General features: G+C 48.4%; 2 protein-coding genes, 1 non-coding gene and 1 pseudogene across 5 annotated transcripts; 1 reads left to right on the forward strand and 3 right to left on the reverse strand.

Moving 5' to 3' along the window:
• LOC129021111 (leukocyte immunoglobulin-like receptor subfamily B member 3) overlaps nucleotides 1-24,418 on the reverse strand; it is a 71,392-nt gene that overhangs the window by 34,845 nt on the left and 12,129 nt on the right.
• LOC129021234 (leukocyte immunoglobulin-like receptor subfamily B member 5) lies at nucleotides 1,483-22,692 on the reverse strand. Of its 4 annotated transcripts, XM_063658942.1 has the most exons (15): nucleotides 22,571-22,692; nucleotides 8,122-8,206; nucleotides 7,941-7,976; nucleotides 7,469-7,753; nucleotides 7,022-7,321; nucleotides 6,265-6,561; nucleotides 5,689-5,991; nucleotides 5,325-5,375; nucleotides 4,979-5,029; nucleotides 3,812-3,931; nucleotides 3,427-3,490; nucleotides 3,307-3,344; nucleotides 2,995-3,047; nucleotides 1,952-2,110; nucleotides 1,483-1,872 (listed from the first exon to the last, which is right to left on the reverse strand). In XM_063658942.1, the coding sequence occupies exons 2-15, from the start codon at nucleotides 8,153-8,155 to the stop codon at nucleotides 1,726-1,728; spliced, it is 1,938 nt and encodes a 645-aa protein (XP_063515012.1). In that variant the 5' UTR covers nucleotides 8,156-8,206; nucleotides 22,571-22,692; the 3' UTR covers nucleotides 1,483-1,725. The 4 variants fall into 4 exon arrangements, with proteins under 4 accessions (XP_063515012.1, XP_063515014.1, XP_063515013.1 ...); XM_063658944.1 differs by lacking the exon at nucleotides 4,979-5,029 and having other exon boundaries at nucleotides 1,952-2,107; XM_063658943.1 differs by lacking the exon at nucleotides 4,979-5,029.
• LOC129021279 (U6 spliceosomal RNA) lies at nucleotides 15,312-15,415 on the reverse strand. Its single transcript, XR_008496008.2, has one exon. It is a non-coding gene; the product is annotated as a U6 spliceosomal RNA (small nuclear RNA).
• On the forward strand, nucleotides 19,575-20,055 carry LOC129021233 (ATP-dependent zinc metalloprotease YME1L1-like; annotated as a pseudogene).

Consider the following 24,418-nt stretch of genomic DNA (forward strand, 5'->3'; position numbering starts at 1 on the left):
TTTTCAAAAGAAGACATACATGTGCCAACAAGCATATGAAAAAAACCTCAATATCATTGATCACTAGAGAAATGCAAATCAAAACCACAATGAGATACCATCTCGCACCAGTGAGAATAGCTATTATTAAAAAGTCAAAAAATAACAAATGCTGGTGGGGTTGCGGAGAAAAGGGAACACTTATACACCATTGGTGAGAGTGTAAACTAGTTCAACCATTGTGGAAAGCAGTATGGCGATTCCTCAGAGAGCTATCAGCAGAACTACCCTTCAATCCAGCAATCCCAATTCTGGGTATATACTCAGACGAATATAAATCATTTTACCATAAAGACACATGGACGCGAATGGTCATTGCAGCACTATTCACAATAGCAAAGACATGGAATCAACCCAAATGCCCATCAATGACAGACTAGATAAAGAAAACGTGGCACATATGCACTATGGAATACTATGCAGTCATAAAAAAGAATGACAGCATGTCCTTTGTGGGGGCAGGATGGAGCTGGAGGCCATCATCCTTGGGAAACTAATGCAGGAACAGAAAACCAAATACTACATATTCTCACTTATAAGAGGGAGCTAAAGGATGGGAACACATGGACACATAGAGGGGGACAACAGACACTGGGGCGCATTTGAGGGTGAAGGGAGTAAGGAGGGAGAGGATCAGGAAAACAGGGCACTAGGTTTAAGACCTAGTAATCCCAGCACTTTGGGAGACCGAGGAGGATGGATCATGAGGTCAGGAGTTCGAGACCAGCCAGGCCAAGATGGTGAAACCCCTGCCTCTACTAAAAATACAAAAATTAGCCGGTCGTGGTGGCAGGCGCCTGTAGTCCCAGTTACTCGGGAGGCTGAGGCAGGAGAATTGCTTGAACCCGGGAGGCGGAGGTTGCAGTGAGCCGAGATCACGCCACTGCACTCCAGCCTGGTGACAGAGCGAGACTCCGTCTCAAAAAACAAAACAAAACAAAACAAAACAAAAACCCACGCACAAAAACCAAAACAAACCCCCTTGACACAAGTTTATCTGTCTAACAAACCTGCACATGTATCCCTGAACTTAAAAGTGAAAAAAATAAAGGCAATATGTGTCAGATTTGTGGTGGTGTCTGCTGTTTCATCCCCATATGGAGATGTGTGCCTAATCCCCGCTTTTCTCCTTGCTTATCGTGGCTAGGATTTGTGAATGTAATTCACATTCTCGAGAATGAGCTTTTTTAGCTTCATTGAGTTTTCACGTAGTTGTTTTGTCCTCATTAGTAACTCCTCCTGTTATTTTTGTCCCCTTCCTCACACCTTCATTTGGAATAATCTGTTGTTCTTTTTCTAAATTCTTTCTACCATTGCCAAGGTCATTAATTACGTAGGTTTTATTCTTTTCTAATTCATTCGCTCATTTGTAGTTTTCCGATTTCATCATTTAATGTGTAATATTTACATTATCATTCAATTTATACCATTCTCTAATTTCTGTTTTAGTTTTTTCAGCTCATTGATTTATTGAGAAGTCTGTGGCTTTATTTCAAAAATGCAAGGATATTAGTCATCTTTGATTGCAGAATCTAGTGAGTCCCAGAGTTCCCAGGATGTCCTGGTGGTCTTTGTTGGGGGTCCAGGCTGACTGGGGTTCATTGGTGTTCACTGGGGGCAGCTCCTGTGCCTTCTGGAGTCCCTGAGTCTCCTTCTGCTGAATGTAGGGTCTGCGTCCCCCCTGGGCTAGTGGATGGCCAGTGTGGCGTAGACGGTGGGCTCAGCTGGAGGTTCCCATTCCTGGGATGGAGGAGGCTCAGTTGCCTCCCGTCTGAGGGTCAAGCTGTGCAGCTGGGCGTAGGTCACATCCTGGGGGGCTTCAGATGCAGCAGCCTGCAGTGGGGGAGAGTGAGAGGGAAGGAACGTGGTGGGGGTCGGGGAGGCCTGGGGGCCTGGAGAGGAAAGGACCCACCTCAGTGTCCATCTGCCTGTCCTCTTCTGCCTGTGTGTCCTTTGTGTCCAGGAATTCCTCGGACAGTGGGGAGGGAGGGGAGGCCATTTCTCTCCTAGGTCTGGAGTGTTTCACCTCGGCATACGTCACTGCCTGAGGGTCTTCATCGTGTGGGCTCTGCTGGAAAGAGACAGTGGTGGGGGGTGTCCTTGAATCCCCCTGACCTCCTGGAGTCAATTTTCCTCACTGTTCCCAGGGTGATCTGATTACATCCCTTTCCTGATGGAATCTCAGGGACGCCCTAAGGCTGTGGAGGGTCTGGCCACTCCCTCCCTGTGGTTCTGGCCCCTCCTCCTCACTCTGACCTTGCCCATTTGGCTGCAGCCTCAGGTGGCCTTCCTGCAAGAGCTCGCTGCTGCCTCGGGGCCTTTGCACGGCTGTTTCCTCTGCCTGTAGGGGCTCGTCCATTAGAGGACCGTGTGGCCCCCTCCGTCCAGGCTTCTCAGATGACAGCTGAGCAGACAGCCCTACCCTTCCATTCAGACTGGCCCCACTGCCCCACACTCTCTGCCCTTTCCCTGGTTTATGTTCCTTACAGCACGTTGCACTCCTGGACACGGCGCATTTATTTGCATTTTGTCTCCCACCGTGAGGTGAGCTCAGGAGGCGGGGGCGGCTTTGCTCCCTGCTGTGTCTGCAGCTCCCACGGGGAGCCCGATCCTCGGTGAGCTCCCGGGAACACTCGCTGGATGAATGAATGAAGGGGAGCCCAGGGGACTGGGGTGGTTCATTTATTCCTCATCCTCCTGAGGCCTGCGGAGCGCTCTAACAACCAGAGGGCCAAACAGAGGCTGAGGAGCAGGAAGGGGACCCGGGAGGAGGCCCACGAGGTCCCAGGACACCAGGAGAGAGTGACGTCACAGCAGGCGGGAGGCAGCGTGCTGGACAAGGAGGGGTCCACCGTGACGATGCTGAGAGCCGGGGGAAGGAGGACAGAGAAGTCCTGCAGGATTAGATCTGGCACCAGGAGGCCTTTGGTGCCCGGGACAGGGGCGGGGTCTTACCTGAGTGTCCAGCTCCACCCCATCCTCAGGCTGTGTGTCCTTCACAGCAGCATCTGCTGGGGCAGAGCAAGGGATTCATCTCCTGGGAAGGTTCCCTGAGATCTCTCAGTCCTGCCAGCCCCTGCCCTGCTCCCACTAGGGTGGCTGAGATCCAGGGAGGGACTGTGATGTCCCCGAGGTCCCACAGTGTGGGTTCAGACCACCTCCCCCTTGGCCCCAGACCCTTCCCAGCCTGTGCTTGTGCCCCCATTGCTACAGAAACTTTGGGGCCCCCTTGCCCACCCCAGGTGCCCTCCGCTTCTTGTCACTCACTGAGAATTTCCTCCTGGACATCAGCAACTGGGCTGGCCCTGGGGGAGGACACGGGAATGTGAGGGGCAGTGAGGGGGCTGTGCGGGTGGATGGGAGTCTGGGGTCTTCAGGCAGAATTACCTCTTCTGCAGGCCCTGGTCCTTGGGCTCTGGCTCCGCAGCCCCTGTAGGACGGTAGAAATGGGCTGGACAGAGATGGACAGAGTGTCAGGCTTGGGAGAATTCGAACCAGCTGCCCTGCACACACAACTCGAGCGGAAAGAAGGAAACCTGGAGGCCTACTGGCACTGAGGCTTTAAACACGTCATAAGTTTAAAGTAAAATCAGAAGAATCAAGCACTTCCACACATGCTCACATTTATTCTCTTCTTTCTCCATCGATTTTTCACCTGGGAATTTCTGGAGCAGTTTTTCTAAGCTGACTTTCCTGTGTGTTTGGGTTCCCTCTGGCTGGTGCCCTGAGCCCACCCTCGGTCGGCCCACGGGTCCCCCCATTCCCTACTCACCCGATATCCTGTGTTTGCTCTGATGCCGACGTCGGAGGAGGAGGAGGAAGAGGAGGAAGAAGAGCAGCAGGATGAAGGCCACTGAGACCCCGGTCACAACCCCCAGGTGCCTTCCTAGACCTTGAGCGTGATGACGTCAGGAATGGGGATGACATCATTGATGTGAGCACCTACTGTGTGCAGGCGCGAGCTAGGTCTTTCCTTCATGAGCTCCAACCCTCACAGCAGTCGTGCAACATGGGACTGCCAACCCCCCAATTCACAGAGGAGCAAACCGAGGCTCAGAGAGGGGAATCGCCTGCCCCAGGCTCCCCAGCCTGGAAGAAGCAGGTCTGGGAAGGGAACCCAGGACCTTGTGTTTTCCCCAGCTGTCCTCCTGCTGCCCCACCAGGTGGACACCCACTTCCTGCTCTGGGTCTCCTCATCTGACAGGAGGGGCCTGTCCTAGTGTCTCCATCTGGGGCTGGTGTCCTCCTTACGGTCCTCCCTTCCCCAGCACAGCAGGGCCTAGGGGAGGGAGTGGATTGTGCAGGACGGACCCTGCATTGCTTTCATCCCCAGCTCAGCCAGGACCGTTTCCCACTCTGTCAAGTTCCCACACTCCCATGCAAAACCTGTCTGGATAGGGGCTCTGTGTGTATCTGGGAAGGGCTGAGGGTAACTGGAGGGCTGTGTCCCTGCTGAGCTGTGTACAGGGCCAGGTCCCATGATTTCACTTACACCTCGCAGCAGTTCTGTGAGCTTGATTGGACTGAGCCAGTTTACAGCTGCTGAGACTGAGTCAGAGTAGAAAATTGACCTGCCTGGGGCCCCACGGTGGGATGCAGCAGAGCTAGGAAGTGAACCCAGGAGTCTGACCTGCAGCCCTTGTTCTTTGCCCCTGAGCCGAGCCCCAGAGATGCAGAGAAAGAGCCTGAATGCCCCAAACCACGGCCTTGCCTCCCTGCCCTGCCCCAGGTTACCATCACTGCTGCAGGTGGGATAGGACAAGCCCCTAAAGAATCCCACCTGTGCAGGCCTCTCTCCTTTACACTTGGAGAAACTGAGGCCCAGGCCGGGGAAAGGCTTGTGCACGTCACCATCTCCAGAGGAGCCTGAACCTAGGACAGAACTCACCCCTGCCTCCCCTGGGCCCTGCCCACCTCCCACTCAGAGCCCCTCACTCACCACTCTGGGGATCCAACCCCGTGGGGTTGAGGGGCTGGTCCTCAGGGCCTCCTGGGTCAGGATGGGGAGGTGAGGGCTGGGGCTGCTGTGCCCCCCATGTCAGCCCGGCTGCTCCTCCCCCAGGCTGGGCCCCAACACCCAACATCTCTCTCTGCCTCGACGCCCCCCACTCACCAGCCCAGCCTCAGAGCCCTGGAGAGCCTGAGGCCCCTCCTCTGGCTCTGCCCAGCTCCCTGGAGGGAAGCTCCTGCTTGAGTCTTTGAGGGGAATAGGATCCTCGGTGAGACTCAGGGCTGCCCAGGGGGAGGCCGTGCTCCCTCCGAGCCCAGAGGCCTCAGTGACTCACCAGGTGTGGGGGTGGAGCCTGTGGGTGGGAGGCTGGGATCCCCAGAAGGTCCTGGGAATAAGCACAGAAAGGGAGTGAGGAGTTTGGTGCTGAGTGAGGAAACCCCTCCCTCCACCTGCCCGTGGCTTCTCTGGAAACTTCCTTCTGCTCACCTTTCACCATTTGCGTCCCAGGAGATGGGGCCAAGGGTGGGCATGCCTGGGGAGACCCCGTTGTCCTCCTCCCCTCTGAGGGGTGAGTCTCCCTCTGGCTGAGCCCCCCTCAAACCCCCCCCACCCCGACTCCATCCCAGCCCAGAGCTCTCCTGGGGGCAGGGCCTGAGCTGAGCCTTTGGGCTTGGACAGGACAGGGTCACGGCCCTCACCTGAGACCATGAGCTCCCGGGGGTAACTAGGGCTGGACAGCAGGTAGGGGTAGGACCTGATTGCGCTGTAGCATCTGTAGGTTCCACCCTGGGCTGAGGTCACGGGACTCATGGAGAATTCAGCCTGGTATTTATAAGACTGGTACTTGGACTGTAGACACAGCGGGGGATGGGCTGCCCCCTCCTTGGTCAAAAAGAAAGTGTCTATCTGATGCCGTGACTGACACAGCAGGGTCACATTCTCTCCTGAGGCCACTGTGGGGCCTGGCTGCACCGAGAGGGAGGGTATGTCACGGATCTGTCCTGGAGAGAAGAAGGATGGGTGAGGGGCTGCCCTACCTTGTTCTGAGCTGAGACCTCCCCAGGCCTCTCTAGGAGCCTCTGTCTCTGTTTTCTCTGAGTCTCCTCTCCCCACCCACCCCTGTCTCTCTCTCTCTCTCTCTCTCTCTCTCTCTCTCTCTGTCTCTCCCTCCCTTGGGATCACCCCCCGCCTCATCCCGGCCATCACTAACTGGATTCCCCCAGCAGGACCTATGCAGAGCCTGGGTCCCTGACTGAACCCGCTGGGCTCCTCACCTGCGATCAGGATGTCCAGGGGGTCACTGGGGGCCGACCACCTAGGGGAGAGGTTGTGTCCACCGTAGCATCTATACTGCCCCCCGTGGGGGCGGCTCACAGGGCTCAGGGTGAAGTTGGCCTGGGAGATCCCAGCCTGGGGCTGCTGGCCAGAGCCCTGGAGGAGGTCATGTCCCCCCTCCTTGTACAGAGCGAATCTGTCGTAGCCGACATCAGAGTGACACTGCAGGGTTAGGCTGCCTCCACGGGCCACGACAGGGCCCTGCGGGATCAGGAGGGAGGGCTTCCTAGACACGCCTGGAGGGAAAGAGGAATTGGGACTTGGAGGGCTAGTTCCTCCCCCACCCCTTCCTTCTCCCGTCCTGGCGTCCTGGCCCTGCAGGTCTCACTGTCTCTCATGCTCTGTGTCTGGGATCCCACGGGCTCCTTCTCACCTGGGTCTGTCTTGGAGAAGTTCCAGACCGATAGTGTCTCCCTGACTCCTGGCCACTGTCTGTCTGGTCTGTCCTCTCCTCATCAAGGGACAGGAAATTGCAGCAAATACACCCAGTACCTTCCTGAGTTGACCCCTTCCAGGTGAGGGTGACTCAGGCTCCTCTTTCCCCATCCGAGCCTCCCCATAGGGTGTTCCTCACATCTTCAGCCCATCCATCAACACATCCTTCTGGGGTCCTTGCCATGATCAGTCATCAACCAAACTCCCAACAACCTATCTGGCTCCCCAAAATTATATAAAGGAGCGTGGTGGCTTTTTCACCTGGGACCAGAATCTCCAGGAGGTCACTGGGGTTCGACCACACCTGAGGGTTTTTCCTGTAATAGTAGTAGCATCTGAACCTCCACCTGCAGCTGGGGGGCACGGGACCCACAGGGAACAGGGCCTGGGATGGCCCTTTGGGGAGTTTCTGTGAGTACAGGGTCCTGGGGAGCTTCTGTTCTTCCTCAACAAGAACAAACGTGAGAAGTCCATCCCACGTATCACACTGGAGGGTCACGTTTCCTCCTGAGTCCACCACAGGACTCGGCAGGGCTAAGAGAGTGGGTTCTGCATAGAATCCTAGTAGAGGAGGAGGCACCGTGTTAAATGGGGCTCCCACCTCCCACATCATCTCCAGGGCTGGGCTGTGAGAGGGAAACGCCCCTAAGAGCCGACCCTCTTCCTGAGGGCAGAGCCTGGGGCTGGGACCCCTGAGTGTCCTCTCACCTGTCGCCACCAGCTCCAGGGGGTTGCTGGGCTCTGACCAGCCTGCAGGGGTCTCATAGTAGCAGCGGTATCTCCCTGCACTGTCATACGCCATGGATGGAATGTGGAACTTGGCCTTGGCTCCTGGCTCCAGTGAGTTCTGTCTGTCCCAGGTCCATGGGAGTCCCTCCTTATCCAGACGGTACTCCTCAGTCTCCAGGGGCCCCTGACACCAGAGGGTCACGGGCTTCCCCCGGGCTATCACAGAGCCTGGCTCAGCCCAGAGGGTGGGTTTGGGGAGGGTGCCTAGAATGGAATCAGAGGCTGGATCCCAAGACATCCTCATCCCTCAGATTCTAGCTCTCAGCCCCAGGACCCTCCAGACGTCCCCATCAGTCAGCCCAGAACAGCTATCTCCACCCCCAGCTGCCCGGGGTTGGGCCCTTGTCCCCAGTGAGAAGAAGGGACCTGGGACAGCTGGGGACAGACTCACCTGCCTGCACGCAGGTCCTGGGGCCCAGACTCAGCCCTGGAAGAGAGTTCCCTGTGAGAGATTTGCCCCCAAAGCCCCAGCAGTTCCTCTCCTCCCTCGGAGCCTCTGATAGACCAGAGCCTGGCTTTAGAGTGAGCTCCCTCCAAGACGGGGAACTTCCTTCCCCCTCTTCAAACCTCACCGAGGCAAATCAGGACTGAGAGGGTGAGGGTCATGGCGTCAGCTCCCACTGGACTCAGCTGTGGAGGCGGATGAGACCACGGTGCCTGGCGGGGCACAAAAACACGCAGAGTGTGGACTGGAGGCTGGGTTCCCCCTGTCACAAGGCTGTCCCATCTGCAGCCCCACAGGAAGGGGAACTGCCCTCCCCAAGAGCCTGGCTCTCATTTCCCCAGGGATGGGGCTGGGGTGAGCTCCAGGCTCTCTGCAGACATTTCAGACAGAAATGGGGTCTCCCTGAGCCCTAGCCACTGTCGGCCTGACCTATACTCAGCTCACCAAGGGCTAGGGCAGAGCAACAAAACCCCTCCGCTGGGAATGAACCTGAGTCGTTCCTGCCTCCTCAGTGCCCCTTTGTCCTTGGCCGTCCCTCTGTGCCTCCAGCCATGTTCCAAGTTTTCAGAACAATTACTCAGGTTTGTCATCTGATTCAGGGGGTGGAGGGGGGAGCTGAATTTTCTTCCCAATTCCACCGATTATGTGACCCTGGACAGCAAAGTGGCTTGCTTGAGCCTTTCTCTTTTGGAACTTGTGGTCATGACCTCACCTTCTCAGAGTGGATGTGGGGCTCAGTGGTGCTTGGGACATGGGAGGGGGCTCGGCCATGGTGAATTTCCAGACCAGATTAAGACAGGAGTGGTTGGGGTGTGAGAGGATCCTGGCGTTGAGCTCCGTAGTTGAGGAGGATGATTGATGCCCCCACTCAAGAGCCCACATCTGCTCCAAATACCAAGAAATGCTCCTTATAATATGTTTGAAGTTCCCGGCACGGTGGCCTACCCCTGTAATCTGAGCACCTAGGGAGGCTGAGGATGGAGGATCCCTTGAGCTCAGAAGTTCAAGACCAGCTTGGGGAACATAGTGAGACCCCGTCTCTGCATATAATAAAAGAGAAATAATCAGGTATGTTTGTGCACGACTGCAGTCCCAACCATTTGGGAGACTGAGGTAGGAAGATTGCTTGAGCCTGGGTGGTCCAGGCTGTAGTGAGTTATGATCATAGCACTGCACTCCACCCTGGGTGAGAGAGCAAGACCCTGTTTCAAAACATACATACATATATATATATATATATATCTGAAATATGTAGATTATACATCTGAAATAGTAGATTATGAAAGTTTTGTGCAGAAAAAGAAATGAAAAGTTTTTTAATTTGAGAAGGTTGCACATCAAAGAACAGACTTGAAAGCTGACAGCCCGCTTGTGTCTAGGACCATCCCAGGGTCATTAGGGAGGAAATTTCCACTTCTGTGTGGGACAGAAGAGGAACCCCAGGTCCTCACAGTCAGGGAGGGGGTAGGGGCTCCAGATGAAGATGAAAAGCTGTGGCTCGGCCCGGCGCGGTGGCTCATGCCTATAATCCCAGCACTTTGGGAGGCTGAGATGGGCAGATCACGAGGTCAGGAGATCGAGACCATCCTGGCTAACACAGTGAAACCCCATCTCTACTAAAAAAAAAAAAAAAATAGAAAAAATTAACCGGGCGTGGTGGCGGGAGCCTGTAGTCCCAGCTACTTGGGAGGCTGAGGCAGGAGAATGGCATGAACCTGGGAGGCAGAGCTTGCAGTGAGCTGAGATCGTGTCACCACACTCTAGCCTGGGGGACAGAGCGAGACTCCGTCTCAAAAAAAAAAAAAAAAAAACAAAAGGGAAAAGAAAAGCTGTGGCTCACCCTCGCTCGTGTTTGTGGACAGGAGCTGGGATATCTCCGCCCACTGACTGAAGTCCATAATCAGCATGGGGCTACCTCTCCTGTTTTTGTGTTTAACAGATTCAGCCGCCGGGCGCGGTGCCTCACGCCTGTAATCCCAGCACTTTGGGAGGCTGAGGTGAGTGGATCACCTGAGGTCGGGAGTTTGAGACCAGCCTGACCAACATGGAGAAACCCCATTTCTACTAAAAATACAAAAAAATTAGCTGGGTGTGGTGCTGCAGGCCTGTAATCCCAGCTACTCAGGAGGCTGAGGCAGGAAAATTGCTTGAACCCGGGAGGCGGAGGTTGTGGTGAGACGAGATTAAGCCATTGCACTCCATCCTGGGTGACAAGAGTGAAACTCCATCTCAAAATAATAATACTAAAAAATAAAAAAATAAAAATCTTGAAGTCCACCAGGCGTTCTGTTGCACTGCAGCTGACCTGGCACTCAAACCAAAGATACTGTCCTTCCCACTCATCCCTCCCCTTTCTTAAGGCAAAGGAGCCTCACGCCATGGCCACTGCCATGACAGGCCGACAAGGAGAACTCCCAGACTACTGCCAGTGTTCTTTTAAGCCCTAAGGGATCTTCAGTCAGCTTGTGGTGAAACCTGCCTGGCCTGCTATTCATCCGTCATGACACTGGGCTCTGCCCAGGCCCAGGGCGGGTCCAGAAATGATCTCTAAGAGCAAAGTCCTTGAATCGGGGACCCCGAGAGCCTACTTGGCACTCTATCCCCTGTTGTTGAGCTGGTACCTAAGGTGCAATACAAAGTCCCTTTTACTTTTTCCTCCACTTTTCTCACCCCACAGTCAACACGGCTGGGAAGGTGCTGAGTCTCACTTGAAGCCAGCAAGTCTCAGAGTCTCACCTAAGGCCCACGACATAGTACCTGTATATTGCTGCTGGTTATTCGGGGCCCAAGAGCTCTTTGGTTAGCAAGTGATGAATTCTGCCAGGACTAAATCCTTCCCCACAAGGCAGCAACTTCCCTTCTGGCCTAGGGTATGTGTAAAAATGTTGTCCAGGAGCTAGCATCTGGGATGGGGGCCTCAGGACTCTGCCTGTTGCTCTATCTTTCTGTGGCTGAGTTGGTATCCCAGAAAAAAGACAAAGTCCTCTTTATTCTTCCCTCTCCTCTCTTCAATCAGAAGAAAGGAATCACTTTTGTTGCTACAAGTTGTGCTGCCTTGGGTAGTGGGAGGGATGAAACAAGTACACCCTTAGCTACCTTGGCTGATTTCTCTAAATTCACTGGTTCCAAACTCAGCACAGCACTAGGATTTGCCCAGGAATCGCAGTACTTGTGGCCTAGACTATCTTTCAAGCTTGTTTAAGACCCCAGACCAGGCACAGTCACTCACACCTGTAATCTCAGCACTTTGGGAGGCTGAGGCGGGCAGATCACGAGGTCAGGAGTTTGAGACCAGCCTGGCCAATATGGCCAAATCCCATCTCTACTAAAAATACAAAAATTAACTGGGCGTGGTGGCACGTGCCTGTAGTCGCAGCTACCAGAGCGAGACTCTGTTTCAAAAAAAAAAAGAATGCTGAAAATATACCCTAATATCTTTAATATCTTCTGACTTTTAGGGTTATGCTGAAAGGTTCACTGTTAGCCTGATGAGGTACCTCTTTTAGATGACTGGCCTATTCTCTCTAGCTGCCATAAATAATTTTCTTTCATGTTGATCTTGGAGAAGTTGATGACTATGTTGCTTGTGGGTGGTTTTGTTGTATAGTGTCTCACTGGGGTGTTCTGAATTTCCTAAATGTGAATGTTGGCTCTCTAGTGAGGTTGGGAAAATTTTTATTGATAATATTCTCAAATATGTTTTTCAAGTTGCTTGCTTCCTCTCTTACTCAGGGATGCCAATGGGTCATAGGTTTTGTCTCTTTCCATAATCCCATAATTCTCAGAGGTTTTGTTCATTCTTTTAAATTCTATTTTCTTTATTTTTGTCTGACTGCGTTGATTCACAGAAGCAGTCTCTTTTAATTTTGTTTTTGTTTTTGTTTTCTGAGATGGAGTTTCGCTCTTGTTGCCCAGGCTGGAGTGCAATGGCACAATCTTGACTCACTGCAACCTCCACCTCATGGATTCAAGCAATTCTCCTGCCTCAGCCTCCCTAGTAACTGGGATTACAGGCATGAACCACCACGTCCGGCAAATTTTGTATTGTTAGTAGAGATGGAGTTTCACCATGTTGGTCAGGCTGGTCTCAAACTCCTGACCTCAGTTGATCCGCCCGCCTCAGCCTCCCGAAGTGCTGGGATTACAGGCGTGAGCCACCACACCTGGCCATAGAAGCAGCCTTTGAGCTCTAAGATTCTCTTCTCACCTTGGTCTATTTTGCCGTTACTACTTTTTATTATATTATGCAATTTTTGTAATGAGTTTTTCAGCTCTATAAAATCAGTTTCTTTCTTTCTTAAAATGTCTATTTCATCTTTCACCTCTGGTGTCATTTTACTGGGTTACCTAGATCCCTTGGATTGGGTTTCAACTTTCTTCTGAACCTCAGTGATCTTTGTTTGGCATCTAGATTCTGAATTCTACATCTGCCATTTTAGCCATTTCATTAAAAATCACAGGGTGGCCACATAGTAAATGAAAGTAGCACTGCACCTCTATCACCCCATCCCCCAGTCAGGATCAGCTTGGAATAAAGAGGGACTTCTCCTTGCTGGAAGAAGCTGAGAAAAGGACCTAGCAGCTTCCATCAACACTTTGGACACCTGTAGATCTCACCATTGGAGATTCCCTTTCACAGACACTAAGCACAGCTGACGGAGCTACCCAGATTCTACACAGCTGCACTCACCCAGGAGAAAAGACTGACACTGTGCCCACTGTCCATGGCCGTCATGGCTCTGGCACTATGCCATTGTGGAATGGAATCTACTTCTGGATCTCTGGGGGACACGTAGCTACGGCATCCTTTCATTGCTGAGGGATTGTCACTGCTGAGCCAGCCTTGCCTAGTGGCCTGCCATCCCCAGGCTGAGCTGTTGCTATACACTATCCTGTTGTGCCAAGCTGCCATAGAGCCACTCTATCCACCTTTCCCAGTAACAGATGCATCTTGACCCGCAGGAACTGAGCTGAAGTGGAAATGGTGCCATGGGTGTTCACAAGAGTAATGGCCCTGTGCCTGTACTAATGTGACACGCTGTGTATTAGGGTTCTCTAGAGGTACAGAACTAATGGTGTATATATATGTATGTGTGTGTGTGTATATATATATAAAATTGTATATGGTATATATATGTGTGTGTATATATGTGTGTATATATGTGTGTGTGTATATGTGTGTGTATATATACCATACATATATATGTATATACACCATATAAATGTATGTATATATATATGAGTGCTTATTAAGTATTAACTCACACTATTATACAAAAATTAGCCCAGTGTGGTGGCGGGTGCCTGTAGTCCTAGCTACTCAGGAGGCTGAGGCAGGAGAATCACTTGAACCTGGGAGGCGGAGGTTGCAGTGAGCTGAGATTGTGCCACTGCATGCCAGCCTGGTGACAGAGTGAGACTCCGTCTCAAAAATAAATAAATAAATAAAATAAAATAAGAAGCTGCATGAGGGCCATACCGCTTCATGTACTCGGAGCCAGCACCACCCTACTCTTCCTAACCAACACACTAAGACTCATCTGCAGGTGAAAGTGTTATCCTATGGAAGCCTCTTAGAGTTTAGAAGAGGTGATTTATTCCACAAGATTTACAGACATAAATGCAGGGACACAAGAAGCACAAAAAAGCAAGCAACCATGACACCATCCATGGAACACAATGATTCTTCAGTAACTGACCCCAAAGAAAAAGGACATTCACCATTTTTCTCAAAAAAAAAATTCAAAATGATCTTGAGGAGCATAATGACAGACAATGCAGCAAAATCAGGAAAACAATTCATAATCCAAATGAGAAATTCAAGAAAGATATAGACGTAATAAAAAAGAACCCAACAGAAATTCTAGAGCTGAATAATTCAATGAATATTCCTGCCTTTTTGTTATTTGTTTTCTGGTTGTTTTGTGTGTGTGTGTTTTTTTCCTTCTTTCTTTTCTTCTTGTCTTCCTTTAGTGAAAGTGATTTTCCCTGGTGATGTGATTTTGTTCCTTGCTTTTTATATTTTGTGTCTCTATTGTATTGTTTTTTTGTTTGTGGTTACCATGAGACTTGCGAATACTAGTTTATAACCTATGATTTTGACCTTAACGACTTAACGCTGCATAAACAAACAACAAGCAAAAAGAAAACTAATAAAAACCCTATGCCTTCACTTCATCTTCTTGCTTTTTAACGTGTTGCTTCCAGTTATAGCTTATTGTACTGACTGTGTCTTGAAAAGTTGTTGTAGCTATATTTTTTGATTAGTTTATCATTTAGTCTTTCTGCTTAGGAGTAGAGTAGTCACCACAGTTACAGTGTTATATCCCAAACCCCAAAGAAAAAAGAAATTTATATTATTCCTCAAAAAAAATTCAAAATTATCTTGAGGAGCATAATGACAGAAAATTTAACAAAATCAGGAAGACAATTCATAATCTGAATGAGAAACTCAACAAAGATATAGATGTAATAAAAAACCCAACAGAAACTTTTGGAGCTGAATAATTCAATGAGAGAAATAAAAAAATACAATATAGAACCTCAATGACAAACAAGATTAAGAAGGATAAATCTCTAAACCTGAAGATAGAGCTTTTGAAATTACCCAGAGGAAAGTAAAAAAAAAGAAAAACATTTTAAAGTTTCTTTAATGTTTAATGGTTAGTAATTATTGACTGAATAGTGAACACTAAGAATCTTATATTTTTGAGTACTTGATTTTGATGTCTTCTTCTAAAGGATGTTGTATATTTTTTCCTGTGTCTTATCATTTATAGTGTCTAGAATCTCCAGAAAAGGAAACTTTTGACAGTGGAGATTTAGGATGACATGCATTAAAAAGACATGACACAGCCGGGCACAGTGTCTCACATCTGTAATCCCAGCACTTTGGGAGGCCGAGGCAGGTGGATCACCTGAGGTCAGAAGCTTGAGACCAGCCTGACCAATATGGTGAAACCCTGTCTCTACTAAAAATACAAAAATTAGCCAGACATGGTGGTGTATGCCTGTAATCTCAGCTACTTGGGAGGCTGAGGCAGGAGAATCGCTTGAACCCAAGAGACAGAGGTTGCAGTGAGCCGAGAGCGTACCATTGGACTCTAGCCTGGGCAACAAGAGCAAAACTCTGCCTGTCTCAAGAAAAAAAAAAAAAAAAAGGCATGACTCAGGCAACACTGATGGGGAATCACCAGGGTCTGCCCTGTCTGTTGCAGTCCACACTTTGCCCTGCTCATAGCCCCATGAACTTCATGTTCATGTCTTTTCACACTGTAACTATAATTTCTTCCAGGTCTTTGCTGGACACATTAAAAACAATATATAAAATGCTTCATGAAATTTGTTAATATCTTTGTGCAGCTGCCATGCTGATCTTCTCTGTATCATTCTGATTTTGGTATATGTGCCGCCAAAGCAACAACACGCTGGACACATTTATTTAAAAATGAGGCAAACAAAGCATATGGATGTGAATGGGGAAAAGCACAGTGTTCTCTGTTGTAATTGACCCTGAGGTCATCCTTTATATTTACCAGCTTTGCTGTCTATCACCCTCTCTAGGTTCTGCTTACATTCTGCCAGAGTTTGCATGAGAAACTCTACTTGTCTCAACTATCGGCCCAATGAAATAAACATAAATTTCAACTTTGAGGCATCTGAGCACCTGATTATTGTGCCTGTTTCAGGCTTTCTTGAAGCCTGGGAGTTGCCCATTGTGTTAGTTTCTTGGAGGCTGATATAACAAATTATCTCAAAGTATTGAATAAAAACAAGATAAACTTATTCTCTCAGAGTTCTGCGGGCCAGAAATAAAAAATCAAAATGTTCATATAATTTCTTCTTTCTATAGGCTCTGAAGAAGAAACTTGTGTGCTTTTTCCTTCTTTCTTTCTTCCTTTTTTTTTGAGACAGAATCTTGCTCTGTCGCCCACGCTGGAGTGCAGTGGCGCGATCTCGGCTCACTGCAAGCTCTGCCTCCTGGGTTCATGCCATTCTCCTGCCTCAGCCTCCCCAGTAGCTGGGACTACAGGTGCCCACCACCACGCCCGGATAATTTTTTTGTGTTTTTAGTAGAGATGGGGTTTCACCGTGTTAGCCAGGATGGTCTCGATCTCCTGACCTCATGATCTGCCCGCCTCGGCCTCCCGAAGTGCTGGGATTACAGGCATGAGCCACCGCGCCCGGCCACTTTTGTGCCTTTTTCTTAGATTTTGGTCCTTGCTGGCATTTCTTGGCATTCCTTGGTTTACAGACTTCTCATTCTAATCTCTGCCTCCATCTTCACATGGCATCCTATTCTTCTCTGTGTGTCTTCTTCATGTCTTATAAAGATGTGAGCAATACTGGATTTAGATCCTGCCCGAAGCCAGCATGACCACATCCTAACCAATTATATCTGCAAAGATCCTATTTCTAAATAAGTTCATATTCACAGCTATGGGAAGTTAGGATGTCAACATACCTTTTTGGAGACACAGTGCAAACCCCAACCCCAGTCATGGTTACCTCCAGCTATGGAGACTTCATCAGTGCCACAGTGAATTATCTGAGCTGCCCAGCTACCCTTTCTTCACCAAATCCTCCTCCTCATCATTAAAGAAAATTACCCAGGCCAGTATAATATCTTTCTCCTTACCTGTTGATGAGGTACAGTAATGAGGAAACCCAAGGAAAACCAGCAACATCATTTTAGGTACAGAGTAATTTGTGTTGTTCCCTGGTAGTGGTTTCTTACCAGGCAGATTTTCTAACCCAGGGTCACCTAAAAGTGCAGTCACAGGACATGCACATCTCCCAAGTGTGTCATCTATAAAGTTAGTGATAGATGCTGTTCATTAAACTCTCACTTTTCTCCCAAGCCCATGCATTCTACCTATCAAAAGACGTACCATGATTTATTGTTTTGTTGTTGTTGTTGTTTTTGTTTTGTTTTGTTTTGTTTTGACGGAGTTTTGCCCTTGTTGCCCAGGCTGGAGTGCAATGGCGCAATCTCAGCTCACTGCAACCTCCGCCTCCCGGATTCAGGTGATTCTCCTGCCTCTGCCTCCCGAGTAGCTGGGATTACAGGCGAGCAGCACCACGCCCGGCTAATTTTTGTATTTTTAGTAGAGACGGCGTTTCACCATGTTGGTCAGGCTGGTCTTGAACTCCTGAACTCAGGTGATCCACCTGCCCCGGCCTCCCAAAATGCTGGGATTACAGGCATGAGCCACCGCACCTTGTCCATTTATTGTCTTCATAGCTATACCTATATGTATATTATCTACAGCTTTCTATATACCTATTTACATCTACGGTAACAGAACCCCCAAACTGCAGAGTCTCGTTCACAAACTGTTCAATACATCCAATTTCAAGAGGCCATTTCAATGTTCTTTCAGTCCCAGTAAAACCAAACCACTGCATGGTACATATCTCAGGTCATCCCCAGAATATCACGTGGCCATGTTCTCATTCACTCCACTGATTTTGTGGACATCTGGATTCCCATTCTGAGAATAAGTCATGGGCTATTTCGTGTAAACAAGTCAGACATTCTGAGTGCTCACAGACCCCTGCAAGGAGCTCGGTCAAACCCATTTTCAGCACAAGCATCCATCGGACTAAGGAAGGTTTGCTGCCCCCTCGTGGGTGGAATGTGTTCCATGTCATCAAGTTGCTACCAGGTGGATTACTGGTCGGTCTCCTCAAAGGATGGCATCACATCCAGACCTCTCTGCTGGTCGCAGGTGAGACTTTCAGCTACAGTGGTGGCTACATGGTCTTTGGTGAGAGGGAGTCACTGGTGTTGGGTCCATGCATGTCCTCCTTTCTTGCTCCATGGCTATCCCATTCATGGGCCCCTCCTGCTTGCATTGGGCCTGCTGACCCCACAGCTGGATGGACTCCACTGCATCAGTCCTGTACTCCACCTGGTGCCTCCCCCAGCTGTGTACTGCTCTTGCTTGCTTCTCAGGGATAGGCTCATGGTGGGGAGTAGAAATTTCTCCTGTCCTCACCGAGCCTCAGTCTTGGACAATTTCTATATGAGTGGGCTTTGAAAGGGTGGGGCTTGCTCAGTGTTTGTGTCCTCCTTCCCCTTGGCAGCTGGATTGTACTTGGTAGCTTTGGTTAACTTGGGTAGGAATTTTCTGTCCCTTCCCTGACATTTGTATATCTGGGATTATGGTTTCAGGAATTTTCCGCATTACTCCTAGGGATAGAGGGACTTTTAAATCTACCTTCTTATATCCACAATGGGTTTTTACCTGGGGCCTGAGATTGGCTGGTTTTGCTGAACCTCTCTCAATGACTTAAGTCTTTTTCTACACATGGGAGAAGTATCTGGGCAGGGGGTGAGATTTCAGGCCACGCACTGTGGAAGGTAATTATGTCTAATTACAAGTTTTGGGTCTCCACCTTACTTCCAATCTATGTTGTGAAGGCCCAGGTGAGACCCATGGAAAAGAGCTCATGGGTGAGTGTGAAGTGCTCCTCTGTCTTAAGTACCCAGAGATCCTTGTCTCTTGGAGGCCAGCAAACACTGACTCTTGAGGAATTCATGACAATTTCATCTGATTCCTCTTTCCCAACTTGTATGGCAGCCTCCCACCCTCGTGTGTTCTGCCTTTGTAGAGCCTGTCATGGCATCCTACTCCTCCTTGGAATTCAGGTTACTCAGTTGCTCCCAGAGCTTGGATTTCTGATGTCTCAGGTGAAATCTACATTATGGAGTTGATCAGAGTTTTACTCATGGTTAGGATTGCAGAGAAGCTCTTTTTTTTGGGGTGGGGGGAGGGGGAGGGCTGGAGTTTCGCTTTTGTTGCCCAGGCTGGAGTGCAATGGCGTGTTCTTGGCTCACTGCAACCTCTGCCTCCTGGGTTCAAGTGATTCTCCTGCCTCAGCCTCCCTAGTAGCTGGGATTACAGGCATGTGCCACCATGCCCAGCTTTTTTTTTTGTATTTTTAGTAGAGACAGGGTTTCACTATGTTTTCTAGGCTGGTCTCAAACTCCTGACCTCAAGTGATCCACCCGCCTCAGCTTCTCAAAGTGCTGGGATTACAGGTGTGAGCCATGGCGCCCAGCTAGTGAAACTCTTTCCAGCTTCCCAAACACTGGGCAGAAAGAAGCCTGGATATAAATTATTTATTTACTTAGTTATGTGACATAACTCACACCATATGAAATGCACTGTTTTTTAGTGTACAGATAAAATGGATTTTAGTGTCTTCATTATGCTGTGCAATCACCATCCCTACCTCATCCCACAGCATTTCCATCACCTCAGAAAGAACCTCGTAAGTACTCAGTCCTATTTCTCCCCTTCCCCCAGGCTTAAGAAATCACTAGTTTACTTTCTGTTTCTTTGGCTTTGTCTATTCTGGACATTTCATGTGCATGAAATCACACCAAATATACATCCTTTTGCAGCTGTTGATGGAAAAGAAGTGGTTACCATGAAGGAACTGAAGTTTTCCATAGACAAAATTATAATGTGGCCTGACAGAAGAAGCATAGAAATTGATAACAAAAACAAATCCATCACAAAGTATCATGAATCTGGTCATGCCATTATTGCATATTACACAAAAGATGAAATGTCTATCAACAAAGCTACAATCATGTCACAGGGGCCAACATTTGGACATGTGTCCCTGTTACCTGGTGATGACAGATGGAATGAAACTGGAGCCTAGCTGCTTGCACAAATGGACGTTAGTATGGGAGCAAGAGTGGCAGAGGAGCTTGTATTTGGAACTGACCATATTACAACAGGTGCTTCCAGTGATTTTGCTAATGCCACTAAAATGGCAAAGCAGATGGTTATCAAATATGGAATTAGTGAAAAGCTTGGAGTTATGACCTACAGTGATACAGGGAAACTAAGTCTAGAAACTCAATCTGCTATTGAACATGAAATAATAACCCTTCTAAGGGACTCATAAATGAGCAAAACTTATCTTGAAAAGTCATGCAGAGGAGCAAAAGAATCTAGCAGAAGCTTTATTGACCTGTGAGACCTTGGGTGCCAAAGAGATTCAAATTGTTCTTGAGGGGAAAAGGTTGGAAGTGAGATGAGAACTCTCTTGATGTGGATGCTTTGCCGGTCTTTTTGCAAGAATATAAGTAGCATTGCAGTAGTCTCCTTTTGCAATGCTTTCTCCTCATTATAGACGTGGTGTAATTTAAGGATGTGAAACATTTTGCCAATATTTTGTCACGTTTACCCAATTTTGGTTATTCTCATTATGACACCCATTGCAAATCAGCATCCCGTGGCAAATATATTTTTAAAAATAAAGAACTATCAGGATTAAAGACAGCTCATTTGGGAAATGTCAACTAGTTACGAAGTTGAAAGTAACTAATGATTTTATGGTTGGTTACTCTACTAGATGTGAATAAAACTTCAGCCTTTAGCCTTTTATATACATCAGTGGAAACTTAATTAAGATGCATTAATTATGTTCCAGATTGACCATAAATAAAATGTTTTTAAATCTAAATGTAGAGAATTGTAAGCATACAGTTGCAACCCGAATTTAAATGATTATAACCTTTTGGCATGGTGTGGTGGCTCACGCCTCTAATCCCAGCACTTTGGGAGGCTGAGGCGAGTGGAAGGCTTGAGGTTAGGAGTTCGAGACCAGCCTGGCCAATGCGGTGAAACCCTGTCTCTACTAAAATAATAAAAAAAAATAGCCACCTGTGGTGGCGCACACCTGCAATCCCAGCTACTCGGAAGGCTGAGGCACAAAAATTGCTTGAACCAGGGAGGCAGAGGTTGCAGTGAGCCAAGATCGCACAACTGCACTCTAGCCTGGACGACAGAGTGAAACTTTGTCTCAGTAAATAAATAAATAAATAAATAAATAAAATAATTATAATTTTTTAAAAATGAAAAAAACCCCAACAAATATATGTCCTTTTTTTGTCATTATTCATGATAGCTAAATAGTGAAAACAACCCAAATGTCCATCAATTGGTGAATGCATAAACCAAATGTGATATAGGCATAGAACGGAATATTCTTCAATCATATAAAGGAACAAAGACCAATTACATGCTATAACATGCACAGACCATGAAAACATTATGCTATGTGCAATTGGATTTTTGCTGTTGTTGTTGTTAATGTGGTAAATTTATTTTTATTTATTATTATTTTTTTAAATTCAATAGTTTTTGGGAAACAGGTGGTGTTTGGTTACATGGATAAGCTCTTTAGTGGTGATTTTTGAGATTTTGGTGCATTCATCACCCGAGCAGTGTACACTGTACCCAATGTGTAGTCTTTTATCCCTCATTCCCCTCCCATTGTTCCCTGTGAGTCCTCAGATTCCATTATATCCTTCTTATGCCTTTGCATCCTCATAGCTTAGCTCCCACTTATGAGAACATATGATGTTTGGTTTTCCATTTCTGAATAACTTCACTTAGAATAATGGTCTCCAACTGCCTCCAGGTTGCTGTGAATGCCATTATTTTGTCCCTTTTTATGGCTGAGTAGTATTCCGTGCTGTGTGTGTGCATATACACACACACGCATACATGTTTTTCATATGTTTGTGGACCATTTGTATATCTTCTTTTGAGAATTGTCACAAAGGGAATTGGATTTTGAGGGAAAAATTTTATGGCTATTTTTCAGTATAATCATCAGGTGAATATAGTGTCTGTTAGGCCAGTGTTACTTTAATCCATTACCTGTAGCCAGAAAGGGAGACGTTTATCATGGAGATAGGCACCAACCTGGAATGCTTTCCTCAAAGGTGATTAACTGTAGTGTGAACCCTAAATTTCACCACAGTTCGGTCCTGATTTGGCGGCACAAGATATGCTTTATCCACTGATGTGAAATGTCCAGGTGTTTTTTGTATGGTTTTGTTGCTGAAAGACACAATAACCTCTAATCTAAGGCATCCTCTCCAAATCCCACTGAGGCACAGGAGCGACACTAAGGAGGGGGTCACGGAGCTTCCTGAGAGAGATTTGCCTCCTGAACCCTGGAAGATCCTCCCCACCTTGGGATCTCTGTGAACCTCTGGGATCTCCTATTCAATCAGGACCAAGTTGTGAGGCAGGATTCCTCCCAGGCTACAGTCTCCCTTCTCCCTCTTTCAATTTCATCAAGACAGATTAGAGGTTTGCGAGTGGGAGTCATGGCGTCTCCTCCCACAGCCCCTGGCTGTGCAGATGGATGAGGCCACAGTTCCTGGATGGAGTAAATCTACTGGGAGCCTGGGTTCTCCATCACGAGGTTGTCCCGTCATCAGCCCCACAGGAAGGGGAACTGCCCTCTCCAGGAGCCTGGCTTTCATTTCCCGAAGGCTGGGGCTGGGGAAGGCACCAGGCTCTCTTCAGATACTTCATACAGAAATGGTATCTCCCTGACCCTTTTCTGCGATTTGCCTCATCCGTCCTCATCTCTTCAAGGGTCAGGTCATAGGAGCCGATAGACCCAGCACCTTTCTGAGTCTGTCCTGTCCAAGTGAGGGTGACTGGGGGCTTGTTCTTCTTCTCAGAGCCTCCCCGTGGGGTCCCCTTCCCTCCTTCAGCCCGTCCATCAACACAGCATTGCAGGATCCTTACCGTGGCAGTCCAGCCCTGGAGATGCTTCAGGAAAGCTGCAGGTCCATGCTGCAGGACAGGCTCGGATCAGCAGAGACGCATCTCACATCGGGCTGTGAAATTCAAGTTGAGCTGCAATTGGCAATGAGAAAAAAAGGAGAAATAAAGAAAAGCTGACTCTTCTTTTGTCTTTGGAGTATGGGTTTTATTTCTTCCAGTTTCCTTCTTAGACTTCCCTTCTTTTTTTTCTTCCTATTTTTTAATAGTGTTCACCTCCCCCTCCCTTAAAAGTAACCTCTGAGTCATTCCTGCCTCCTCGGCGTCCCTCCCACCCCCAGCCCCGCTTCCTTGGGCATTCCCCTGCATCTCAGTCTGCCTTCAAGGTTTTGGGAACAAGTCTTGTCTTGAGCTCTGATTTGGGGGTGGGACAGGGAGTTAATTTTTTCTGAATTGCTCACCTTCATCCCTGCCTGCATGACCTTGGGCAGTAAGCTCCATCTCTGAGCCTCGGTTTCCTCATTTGGGCCTGTTGTAATGAACCCCCCTCCTGAGTGGTTTTGGGGGCCAGTTGTGCCTGGGTCATGGGAGGGCGTCAGACATGGTACATTTCCAGACGGGGTTAATACTTGAGGGGCTGAAACATGAGTGGATCCTGGTGTTGGACTGCACAGTCATGGTGAGCGACTTACATGCTCAACAGCGCACATCTGCTCCTAACACTGAGAAAACTTACTTATAATGTTTCTGAAATATGTAGCCATGGTCCTATGAAGAAAATGAGAAATGAAACTTCCTGTCATAGGCAGGAAACCTTAAGAAGCAGAAGAGGTCAGAGCCCAGTAGCTGCTGTTGACTTGCAATGTCAGGGGTCACTAAGGCGGAGGTTTCTGCCTCTGTATGAGACAGAGGAGAACCCCAGGGCCCTCACAGACAGGGAGGGGTCATGGCTTTGGATGAAAGTGGGAAGTTGTAGCTCCTTCTCCCCTGTGTTTGTGGATGGCACTGGGATATCTCTGCTCATTGACTCAGGTCCATGGTCAGCCCTGAGCCACCTCCTCCATGTGTGTGAAACAGATTCACTACAGCGTTGTCACACATAGGCATCTGTCCCACATGCGAGTCTGAGGCTCCCACTGGACTCTCCCCTGCTGGTTACAGCCTTGAGCAGACTCATGTGGCACTGGCAGGTGGAACCATCTCCCCTTTTCCAACCTTAACTCCCAGCATAGCCCTGGTAGAAACCCTCTCTGGAAGATGAGGCATGTGGGAAGCATGTGTCCAAAAATGACAAGAAGAAGGAATTATCCTAATGATCAAAAGTGCTATGATGGGCCGGGCACCGTGGCTCATGCCTGCAGTCCCAGCACTTTGGGAGGTCAAGGCAGGCGGGTCACTTGGGCCCAGGAGTTCAAGACCATCCTGGGCAACATGGCAAAACCTCATCTCTACAAAAAATACAAAAATTAGCTGGATGTGGTGTCATGAATAATGGCCTCCAGCTCATCCAAGTTGCTGCAAAACTCAATCCCTTGTACATCAGTTGCAAAAAAATTAAAAATACCTAAGAATATACTTAACCAAGGAGGTGAAAGATTTCTACAAGAAGAACAACAAAACGCTGCTGAAAGAAATCATAGATGACACAGCAAAATAGAAATATAACCCATGCTCACGAATTGGAAGAATCAATATTGTGAAAATGATCATACTGCCCAAAGCAATCTTCAGATTCAATGCAATTCCCATCAAAATACCAATATCATTTTTCAGAGAATTAGAAAAAAAATCCTAAAATTCATATGGAACCAAAAAATAGCATGAATAACAAAGCAACAGTAAGAAAAAGATCAAATGTAAATTTAATACACA

This window comes from Pongo pygmaeus, chromosome 20 (assembly GCF_028885625.2).
Source record: "Pongo pygmaeus isolate AG05252 chromosome 20, NHGRI_mPonPyg2-v2.0_pri, whole genome shotgun sequence".
NCBI lineage: Eukaryota > Metazoa > Chordata > Mammalia > Primates > Hominidae > Pongo > Pongo pygmaeus.